We start from the raw sequence: 12,025 nt of genomic DNA on the forward strand, positions 1-12,025 counted from the left end.
ACAATAAATTTCCAGCACCATAAAAACTAGCATGCAATTCAATAGATATATAGGGGCGGTGAATTTCGTAAGATTCCTCTATTTTTCCAAAAATGTAGTCAAGTTGAAACATCGTTACCACATTAAATCATGAATACTCTCCGAAACTTTGCTGTTGCTTGCAAGCAATAAACTTGAACAAATTAAATATCCTAAATTCCTAAAGGGAGAGAGAAATATACCATTCTCTAGTTTAGATTAAACTTGGGACAGAGTACTATTAAAGTATAGACACCCTCATATTCATAGTCTATAAACCTCATATTTCGATCCACCCATGATGGTATTGGATCAATCTCCAAACTAATTAATCCGGAAAATTGATTTCTACAATAAATATTTTTTTTTTAAAAACAAAAAGCCTCAACTTTATTAATATGCAAACAATGAAATACAGTCTCCAATTATTCCTACAAAAAGGAAAATTAGTGAAAACCCTCTATACAACAAGTTGTTAATTACTAGATTTCATCACTTTCTCTCCTAATCTAAAACCCCATTAGGGTTATTGTAAGATCTCGCCTTCTTTTGAAATCTAGCATTCACTGGTTTCGTGGCGGTGTAAATACTAACAAGAGACCGATACCTCCTCTTCTTCGGACGATACACCTCTTCGTCTTCTTTCCCGAAAATCTCTTCGATCAAAGCCGAGGTTATTTCACTTCGACTCTGACTCTGATCATCACCCTCTTCATCATCTGAGTCCCTCTTGTTGCAGTTTTTTTCATCGTTGTTGCTATCTTCGTCGCTAAGTTGCATGAGTTTCTGAGCCGCGGCCATGTCCGACTCAGTTAGACCCTTCTGGGGATTGGTTTCACTTGTAGAAGATAATGATTCAGCCATAGCAAAATGCTGAAGATATCTCACAAATTCACAACAAAGGACTGGTTCAACTCTCTTTGTGTGTGTTTCTCTATCTATCTATATTTGTTGCTTAATCTCATATGGTTTTGGATGAGTTTTTTCTTTATAAGGGTTTGGCGTAGAACGCGTTTGAGGGTACGTGTTGTTTGAGTTTTGAGAGACAGAGAAAGAAAACAAAAAGAAAGTGCAACGTCGGTTCTATGAAGATGAGTGGAAGATGTAATATTTATATATATATATATATATATATATTGTGCTTTATTGCTTTTTTGATAAACTATTGTGCTTTATTATTAATTTATTCCATTATCATAAATTCCGTAGTCTCATTCTTATTTTATTACATTATTAAAAAGTATTATAATCCGTTGGATCCATTAATTATTACAACATTGACTTCTTTTCGGATTTTGACGATGAATCCAACGGTTACAATGTGTTGTCATCGTTGGCAGTGATATCTTGGTTTTCTTAGGAATGATATTTCATATTTGACAATATGATCTTGTGGCCATCGTGTACGTACTTTGGCTCATAAACCAAGGGTCCCACCAGATATTGACCGTGGTCCTCCAATTAGAACCCATCTCCTGTATGTAATTCACTGAACCTTAAGGTAGGGCTCCACCAATATAATTATAGGTTGGATTTTGAGCCGTGGATATGTATAAAATTATTTCATATGAGTATGTAGTAGATCTTCTCAGCCAAAAAAAAAAAAGAAAGAGTATGTACTAGATCAGTAGTCTATAGGGTACACATGTTTCTTGCTTGCCGTGATTTGATTTATGAATTGGGTCATGAGTTATGACTTAATGACACTGGCCAAGTTTAAGAGGAGAAGAGAAGGGGTCAACAAAAATTACAGTTGACCCAGGTCATACGGATAGCTCCATCGTAATATATATATGTTCCTCTCTTTTTCAACAAGTCCTTAAGAGCAGAGTACAACAACGTTTGATGGAAGACACTTGTGTTATATTGCTTTTTTTTTTTTTTTGATGAGATTATATTGCTTTTTTTTTTTTTTTTTTTTTATTTAGTGGGAAGGCTTGGAAAATTGTAGACACGGCTAGCATTGACAGGATTAGGACATCATTAATTAATTAATTAACAAACATTTTATGAATGTACGATGGCACAAAATTATATGATTTTTTTAAAATAATATAAGACTTTTAATTTCACAAATCTCATGGTATACAAGATTAGTTGCACCTAAATATTTAGGTATTTAAAAAAAGAAAAACACCATTAGATGACAAGATTATTGATAAATTCTTACAATCAAATCCTTGTTATGAAAGGCTTTAGCATTTTTTTTATTTTTTTATTTTATAGTTTAGGGGTATTTTTATTAGTCAGTGTGGTCGATTTTGTAGAGTAAGAATTTTGATTGGAATTGAGCAAGAGATCTCTCACGTATAAGCGAATTTCCTCTCGGAATTATTTGTTTGCATCAACTATGATCCCTCACACTCTAATAAATCTCTTTGATAATTTTGCTAATTAAAAATTTGGAGCTTTTTAAACTATCAAAACAAGGTATTTGGATTTTAATTATCCCAATCCAAATAAAAATTAGTTACACGTTCTTCTTCTAACAAAATAAAAATCTTGATACAAACTAGACTCTCTATAGTAATATCTACACTCCTTCACTTCAATTTGATTGCTTAATTGAAATCTTGTTGAATTAGTTGTGAGTGTGACTAATGGGAAGGGAGATTGATAATATTGTCAAACATCTAGGTTGAAGGTAAAGGAAATGGGAAACCAACAGAAAACAGTACGAAAAGAATGATATGTTACATTTTGAAAAGCAAATACTAATTCGTATAAATGTGTAAGCAGCACCAGTTTTCCACAGAAGCATCGGCTGCGTGCGTACAGTCCAAGAACCCAAAAAAGGCCAAAACTAAGGCATGATAAGGTTATGACCAGTCAACACATGATTCTTCTGCATTTCCCGTTTCCCTTTTCCTTCCCATGGACAGTCAAAAGACAAGTGGAATTGACTTCAATTGGTCAATTGGGCCAAAATACGTACTCGTGCTTCCTAGAAGTTTAACCATGAATTTCACCGTTAAAGCTAAATGAATCATGTTGTATAATCACAACAAACAATTAAATGTAATCATATATGTGGATACCCGAAAACCAAAGATGAAGTTAAAGAGTCACAGTATTGGCCCGAGGATCGAGGATGAAATTGAAAAGTCATAGTATTGACATGAAAATGCTACAAGCCACGGGCCTAAGGAATGAAGCCGCCCGAGGAGGAGAAGAAATGAATCATGATACTCTGTGGTATTCTAAGTGGGAGTCGGGATCTGAAGAGAGTGGAAGTCAGTGGGCAGTAGGGAAGCTTCTGGCCTGGTGTAGCCTGTTGCATTCGTATTAAATGGTAGACAACAACTTTATCAGCCACATTGATGAGGAAGTGACCTAAACAGTGTAAGCCATAGCTAAGCAAACTCCTTTCACCATCTTTTTCAGGTGTGAAAGGTAACAAGTGTCAAAAAAGGAAGGAGGCTAGGTAGAAATGGATGGTGGAGATGTGATGGAGGTAGAGGTATATAAGAAAAGGGGATCGGGAAAAAAGAAAGAAGAAAAAGAAAGAGAATGAAGAATATTGAGAGAAGGAAGTGAACAATATTACTTTTTATACAGACTTAATTTCCTCAGGAGAACTTGTGGAAAGTTGGATACTCCTTTATTTCTTAATACAAACCTTATTTTTCCTAGTTGCTGTCTTCGAGCAAACCCCTCTTTTGTTGTTCATTCCCTCCTCTTACAAATTCTATTGATTTGGGCCAGGGTTGAAAGGCACAACCCACTACTCTAAGTGGGCTTGGGCTACATATTTTTCTAGTCCTTACAATTGGCGTCGTTTGTGGGAACAACAAGTTGTGGAAGATCTGTCCTGAGTACTTATGTCTAACATTGGCGAGGATAGAGAGGAGTCGGTTGGCTCCCAGAGGGAGAACCAATTTGTTAACTTGGAATGTAGGAGAGACAGGCAACATATTCCAAGTGTTGTGGTGGAATCTTATTACACCGAACATACTGAGCGGAGTCGTTCCAAGTCCAGGAGTCATGTTTCACATGACTAGGAGACATTGAAGTTGCAATGGGAAGTTGATCGTCTGCACAGGAAGTTGAGGTGTAAGAAGCATGATAGGAGGAGACCATCTTCCCCATCAAGTGAGGGCTCAAGGGGAATCCATGATCGCTCATACCGGCGTAGGTCTAGAACTCCACCTAACGAGTCCTACTTAGCTTCTTCATAGCAGGACAAGTTAGAGAAGGGCTACAACAAACGCGGAAAGGGGCCTTCTCATCACACCATGGGAAATGATGCTATGAGTAAAGCCCTACAACAGATTTTTAAATCCCATTTTGTGAAGAGGATTAATAAGGCCAGGCTCCCTTATTGGTTTTCCCAGCCAACGTTCACCATAAATAATGGAAGGACTGATCCTGTGGAGCATGTTAGTCACTTTAATCAGAAGATGGCCGTCTATGCCAGCAATGAGGCCCTTATGTGCAAGGTGTTCCCCTCCAGCTTTGGGCCCGCCGCCATGCGTTGGTTTGATGCTTTGGAGGAGGGGTTAATTAGGTCCTTTGAAGAGCTAACAAAGGCCTTTGGTGCTAGATTCATAACCTGCAGTAGAGTCTCTAGGCCAGTGGATTCTTTGCTGTCTATGGCCATGAGGGAGGGGGAAACCCTCAAGACTTACTCGGACCGGTATTGGGAAACGTACAATGAGGTAGATGGCGATTTTGAGGATGTGGCAGTGAGGACCTTTAAGGTTGGCCTCCCGACAAAGCATGAGTTGAGAAAGTCATTAACAATGAAGTCTGCTTTGAACATGTGCCAGCTTATAGATCGCATAGACAAGTACAAGAGGTTAGAGGAGGAGCAAATATAGGGTAAAGGTAAATCTAAAATGTTCCTCGAGAAGAGGAATCCTCGGGGAGGAGGGTATCATAATGATCTGTCCCGAAGAGATTTCCCTAGTCATGTGACACCTGTGGGGGTTTAATTGGTCAATTCACTGTTTAAGAAACTGGTGTACTAGATACTAGAGAAGATAAAAAAACGAGCCATTTTTCAAGTGGCCTAATAAGATGGGTGGGGATCCATCCAAAATGAACCAAAGCCTCTATTGCCATTATCACTGAGATAGAGGACACACCACAGAGGACTGCAGGACCTTGCGTGATCACCTCAATCAATTGGTGAAGACAGGGAAACTCAATTATTTCTTGTATCAGCCTGTGGAACAGGTCGGACACTCGGGAAATGGGATGTATGGAGGTGGTGCTCCTCGGCCAGCATTGGACACTATTAATGTGATCTTGGCTAGGCCAGGGAGTGATATCGGGATGAGTTCTAGGGTCATGTCCTTGGTGGGGGGGCTCTGACCTAGAGGTTAGAAATCAGACTGCCAAAAGAACAAGGGTGGTCACCCCTACCCTGAGTTTTTCAGAGGAGAATAAGCAAGGAACCCTCCAACCACACGATGATGCCTTAGTGGTTATTGTTAGGATTAGGGGCTATGACGTGAAAAGAGTACTATTTGACTAGGGAAGTGGAGCAGAAATCATATACCCAGATTTATACCAAGGGCTAAACCTAAGATCCGAGGACCTGGATAGATATGATTCTCCGCTGATGGGTTTTGATGGCAAAATGGTAGTCCCCCGAGGAATGATAAGGTTGCTCGTACAGGTCGGTGATATGGAGGTCCAAGTTAATTTCATAGTAGTTGAAGCATTCTCCTCATACACATCTTGGCCGGACCCTGGCTTCACGTCGTGGGGGCAGTGCCCTCAACATTACATCTGAAGGTTAAGTACCCTACTCAAGGGAGAGTGGGAGAGTTAGAATGTGATCAGGCCATGGCCAAGTAGTGCCTGGTATCAGCAATCACGTAGCAGTCTTCAAGTCCTGCCACGGTGACTAAGGATCCAATCTCATAGCAACCAAAGGGGCCTGCAGAGGGGCAGCAGACTAAGACATCAAGAGAATCATTTGAGGAGTTGGAAAAGGTGATAATAAGGCTAGACCCGGAGCAATATTTCCAAGTAGGGTCACAGTTGCTGCCCATGGAAAAGGCAGAATTTGTGAAGTTCCTAAAGACAAACATTGATGTTTTTGCATGGAATGCTTACGACATTCCAGGAATTGACCCCAGTTTAGCATGTCATTAGTTGAACGTAAATCCCGAGGCTGTGCTGCGTAAGCAGTCTCCTCGGCGATCATCCAAAGACCACGCCAAGGCATTCAGGATAAAGTTGAACAAGTTGAAACAGGCTAGAGCTATTAAGGAAATCTTCTACCTCGAATGGCTGGCCAACATAGTAGTGGTTAAAAAGAAAAACGGGAGGAGGCGAGTGTGCATGGATTTTACAAACTTGAACAAAGTCTGCCAAAGGACCCCTTCCCCATTCCTAGAATTGACCAATTGGTGGATGCCACAGTGGGACATCCTCAGATGAGTTTCCTGGATGCCTTTTAGGGTTACCATTAGATACCTTTGTCATTGTCCGACTAGGAGAAGACGACCTTTCGTGCCCCGAATGGGAACTATCATTATTGTGTGATGCCTTTTGGCCTCAAAAACACAAGATCCACTTATCAGAGAATGGTGACACGGATGTTTGAAACACAGATTGGGAAGAGCATGGAGACATACATTGATGATATGGTAGTTAAGAGCCAGAGGGTAGAAGAGCATTTGGCCGATTTGGGAGAAACTTTCTCAGTATTAAGAGAACATAAACTACGCCTCAATGCATCCAAATGTTCTTTTGGGGTCAACTCGGGCAAATTCCAAGGGTTCATAATTACTCACCGCGGAATCGAAGTCAATCCACAACAAATTAGGGCTATTAATAGTTTGCACCCTCCTCAAAATCCCAAGGAGGTGCAGAGGTTGACTGGGATGACAGCAGCCTTAAACAGGTTCATCTCTCAATTTGCGAACATGTGTCGTCCTGCCTTCCAGCTGCTTCACAAGTGGAAGGATTTTCAATGAACTGAGAAGTGTGTGTTAGCTTTTGAGGACCTCAAAAAGTACTTGTCCAATCCACCGATACTTTCTTGACCTGATAAGGAGGAAGTGTTGTATGCATACCTGGCGGTCACCAAGCACGCTATTAGCTTCGTCCTAGTCAAGAACAAGGACGAAATTCAGAGGCCCGTCTACTATGTTAGCAAATCCTTGGTCTTCCCTTGGAAAAGGCAGTGCTGGTCATTGTGCATGCCACTAGGAAACTTCCTCATTACTTCCAAGCACATACTGTTGTGGTGCTTACCCAGCTCCCTTTGCAAGCCCTACTAAGGAAATCTGATTACACTGGCATGATTGCTAAATGAGGAACTAAGTTGGGAGCCTATAATGTCAAGTACATGCCACAAACTGCCATAAAAGGACAGGTTTTAGCAGACTTTGTAGCATAGTTTGGCAAAGGTGTCCCTGAGGAGGAAAATGCAATTATGGGTGTATTGGTATCATCGGCCATGGTTGCCCCCTCGTGGAAAGTTTATATGAATGGAACTTCCAACTGAAAGGGGGCAAGAGTAGGGATTGTGTTTATCACCCCCAAGAAGTTGATAATGGAGAAATCATTGTGATTGGGATTCTTAGCTACTAATAATGAGGCCGAGTACGAGGCCTTGCTAGTAGGGATAGCTATGGTCAGGCTGCTGGGAGGAGAAATGGTAGAATTGCACTCGGATTCTAGGCTGATCATGGGCTAAGTCAATGGTGACTTTGAAGCTTGGGATGAAAGGATGTAGGGGTACCTTGTTCAAGTGCAGAATGCCCGAGCTCAGTCTAAGAGTTTTATTTTGAAGCAAATTCTGAGGGGGCAAAACTCTTATGCAGATTCTCTTGCAATGTTGGCCACTTCACTAGAATCAAGTCTTTCTCGGGTTGTTTTTATTGAAGAGATGGACACCTCAAGTCTTATAGGGGCATCTTTGATAGGGGTGTGTAGCTCCATGTGGGGCCGAGTTGGATGGACCCCATAGTAACCTTTTTGAGGCAGGGATCCTTACCTGAAGACAAGTGTAAGGCAGAGAAGGTATGTAGAGCTGCCCTTCGCTATTGTCTATATGAGGAGCAAAAGTTGTACAAGAGCTCTTACTTAGGGCCATATTTATTGTGCATATACCCAGAAGCCGTGGAGCCCTTATTAGAAGAATTGCATGAGGGCATTTGTGGGAGTCATACTGAAGGAAGGTCTCTAGCACATATGGCCTTCACCTAGGGGTACTGGTAGCCTAGCATGTGAAAATCTTCTCAGGATTATGTAAAAAAGTGTGACCAATGTCAAAGGTATGCCCCAAATATCCACCAACCAGGGGGAATTCTGAATCCTTTGTCTAGCCCCTGGCCATTCGTTCAGTGGGGCTTGGATATAGTGGGACCTAGATATAGTGGGACCCTTTCCCTGAGCCATAGGGAACCGAAGATGGCTCTTTGTCGGCACTGACTACTTTACCAAGTGGGTGGAAGCCGAGCCCCTTGCCAACATCAAGGACGTGGATGCTAAGAGATTCATCTGAAGGAACATTGTCACCAGGTTTGGAGTTCCTCACACACTGATCTCAGATAATGGCCTTTAATTTAATGGTAAAGCCTTCCGGAGATATTGCGGGGAGTTAGGGATTAGGAATAGGTTCTCTACACCTACTTATCCTCAAGGGAATGGGTAGGCCGAGGCCACCAATAAAGTTATAGTGGCTAGGCTGAGGAAAAGGCTAGATAATGCAAAAGGAAAATGGTTGGATGAGTTGCCCCACATGCTATGGACCTATCGTACTACACCCTGAAGATTAACGGGGGAGACCCTTTTCTCAATGACCTATGGGTCAGAAGCAATAATCCCCCTTGAATTTGGATTCCCAACCCTGAGAATAGACCAATTCAATGTTGAAGAGAACCACCATTTACTCCTAGACAGCCTGGACCTGGTCGAGGAAAGATGAGAGGTAGCAACGGTAAAGATGGCTTACTACCAACCAAACCTTAAGCAATGGTATGATAAGGGAGTTAAATCTAGACCTTTGGCCCCAGGAGACCTGGTCTTAAGGAAAGTAGTAGGGATGGCCAAGAACCTTGCTTGGGGCAAGCTGGGTCCCAACTGGGAAGGGTCATATAGAATCACTTCCATTGCTGGTATTGGGGCCTACCACTTGGAAGATTTGGATGAAAATGTAATCCCTCGTCCTTGGAATGTAAACAATCTACGGTGTTATTATTATTAATAAATTTTGTTGCCATTCATATCTTGCTTGGTTTTTATCTTTTTATGGATGCGTTTGTAGAGACAATTGGTCTGCACAATTTCTCTAAGTGTTAAACAGAATCTAGGCCTTGTCTGGCTCCTCGGGCCACGAGCCTAGGGTAAATTAACATTAAGAAATTTCTCTAAGTGTTAAATAGAACCTAAGCCTTGTTTGGCTCTTCGGGTCATAAGCCTAGGGTAAATTAACATTGCAAACTTTCTCTAAGTGTTAAATAGAACCTAGGCCTTGTCTGGCTCCTCAGGTCATAAGCTGAGGGTAAATTAACATTACAAATTACTCTAAGTGTTAAACAGAACCTAGACCTTGTCTAGCTTCTCGGGTCACAAGCCTAGGATAAATTAACATTGCAAAATTTCTCTAAGTGTTAAGCAGAACCTAGGCCTTATTTGGCTCCTTGGGCCACAAGCCTAGGGTAAATTAACATTACAAAATTTCTCCAAGTGTTAAACAGAACCTAGGCCTTGTTTGGCTCTTCGGGTCATAAGCCTAGGGTAAATTAACATTGCAAACTTTCTCTAAGTGTTAAATAGAACCTAGGCCTTGTCTGGCTCCTCAGGTCATAAGCTGAGGGTAAATTAACATTACAAATTACTCTAAGTGTTAAACAGAACCTAGGCCTTGTCTAGCTTCTCGGGTCACAAGCCTAGGATAAATTAACATTGCAAAATTTCTCTAAGTGTTAAGCAGAACCTAGGCCTTATTTGGCTCCTCGGGCCACAAGCCTAGGGTAAATTAACATTACAAAATTTCTCCAAGTGTTAAACAGAACCTAGGCCTTGCCTAGCTCCTCAAGTCACAAGTCTAGGGTAAATTAACATTGCAAAAATATTCTAAGTATTAAATAGAATCTAGACCGTGTTTGGCTCCTCGGGTCACAAGTCTAGGGTAAATTAACATATGCCGTTTTGTTTAAAGGGATTGAGCAATAAAGGTCAAAGGCCTTTCCTTGAGTTTCTGAAATAATGCCAGCAAGTTTGTCTGAGTCCGAGTCCGAGTCCAATTTCAAGTAAGTACTGATTAATAATGTGTTTAAATTTCATAAGTTAGCCCACTATTTATGTTGTGATGAAGTTGTAAGTTGCCACGACGTGATTATTATAAAGAAAGAAAGGTAACTAGAGCATAAGATGACAAGTGCATAGTGAATAAAAAAATGTACAAGTATTTAAAAAAAAAAAAAAAAAAAAAAACCAAACAAACAACAACAACAACAACAACAACAAGAAGCAAATAAAAGTAAACTTCAATTTTTTTTTTCATTAAAGATATAAAGACTATGGTACAAAAAGAAGAAGAAAGGGCACTATATGGCCCACTACAAAACTGTCTAAACATCTCCTAGGTGAGGACTAAGCTAGGCTTTTAGCTCCTTCTCCTTGGCTCCCTTCTTCTCTTGCTTTCTGTCCTTCTTCTTCCTCTTCAACGGCACCCCCTCTACCACTTCCTCCTCGCCCTCCACATCCACCACAACGTTTGGAGGTGGAAGTTCTTTTGTCATCTCTTTTCCCTTAGATGAGGTAGGGGAGGGAACGGGGTCTTTCTGCTCTGAGGAATAAGGGAGAGCAGGGTTGGGGTCTATTGGAGGCTGAGGGGTAATGGATGCCAAACGCAGGGCCGGGGGGTAGTACACTTTATCAAGAGCGTGAAGCTCTAACTCGGTGTCAACCCCCGTGGTGTTCAGTGCCTAGCCCTAAACCTTTAGGCAAAAGGCATGAGCAACATCATGGAGTTGGGCAGTAAGACTTTCAGCTGTCTTAGTTATGCTCGCATCGTAAGTTGCTTGCTTGGCCTGAGCCTTCTTAGCCTTTTTGGCCTCAAGTTGCTTATTCAATTGCTTTAGCTCCACCACTGTGAGAGCCATCTTATTTTCAGCCCTTTTTTGGGCCTCCGGGGCATCAGTTGCTTGCCTCTCGTAGCCCTTTAAAGCAAACTCAGCATTTCGCTGAGCCTTCTCCACCTCGAATAGCTAGGTGAGGGTTTCTTTCAGCTTTTTCTCTGCCTCAACTCAGTCTTTTTCTGCAGCCTTTTGGCATTTCTCAGTCATCCTTTCCACGTCCAAGGAATGGTCTACCCATTCCTCAGCCATAAAAGCGGTTTGGATAGCCTAAAAAAAAAAAAAAAAAAAAAAAACAAAACAAAACAATGTAAGTATCACATAAGTCAGGATCAAACTAACTATATAGATGGGTAGGTTTGATGGTGTACCTTGGCATGGTCCTACTTCAGAGCCAGGAAGACCTCTTTTTTCTAAAGGACTTCAGCTCTGCCATGTCTTCAAGTAGGCATAGGGCCTTCTTCAGGCATTCTGCTGCCAAGTTTGAGCTATCCTTTTTGGGGTCCCTCAAGTTGGCGTCATCAAGCATTGGATTGCCTGAGCTCGAGGTAAAGATGGGCCTCCAGATAGAGGCCTTCTTGGGTTGGTCTCCACTAACCTCCTTAGAGGTCTCGGTGTGCTCGAGCTTCCTTGGCCAGAGGTTCATCAATCTCCCTTTCCTCAGCCCCCTCAGAGCCCTTGCTTCCCTGACTATGCTTTCTCTTTTTGTCTGTGGCCTCAGTAAGGGATGTGTGCATTACTACAAGAGTAAGAGGGCAGAGAGTCACTGCCATAGCTGGGCAGCATGGGCTGTTAGCAGGTTGAAAAGGTCTGGTGTCTTCTCTTCAAAACCCATCTCCGCCGAGGAATGAGCTGTTGATGTGCTAAGAGCGTCCACGTAGTAAAAAACTTCGAAGTCTTTCTCTGTGACCTCCTGGTGGGTGGGTTCAAGAGTGGGCTCCCTCTCCTTGCTGTCAAAAGGA

The 12,025-nt window shown here is 41.7% G+C and overlaps 1 protein-coding gene and 1 pseudogene across 1 annotated transcript; one reads left to right on the top strand and one right to left on the bottom strand.

Moving 5' to 3' along the window:
* Positions 1–522: 522 nt before the first annotated feature.
* On the bottom strand, positions 523–882 carry LOC126689992 (uncharacterized). Its single transcript, XM_050385140.1, has one exon. It carries the CDS (start codon positions 880–882, stop codon positions 523–525), a length of 360 nt encoding a protein of 119 aa, XP_050241097.1.
* A 3,386-nt stretch (positions 883–4,268) lies between these two features.
* Positions 4,269–5,758, top strand: LOC126689993 (uncharacterized; annotated as a pseudogene).
* The last annotated feature ends 6,267 nt before the right edge of the window (positions 5,759–12,025 follow it).

Source organism: Quercus robur, chromosome 6 (assembly GCF_932294415.1).
Source record: "Quercus robur chromosome 6, dhQueRobu3.1, whole genome shotgun sequence".
NCBI classification, from domain to species: Eukaryota; Viridiplantae; Streptophyta; class Magnoliopsida; order Fagales; family Fagaceae; genus Quercus; species Quercus robur.

Excerpts from the sequence above, each read along its gene's own strand:
- LOC126689992 (XM_050385140.1), bottom strand. The coding sequence starts at position 882 with ATGGCTGAATCATTATCTTCTACAAGTGAAACCAATCCCCAGAAGGGT.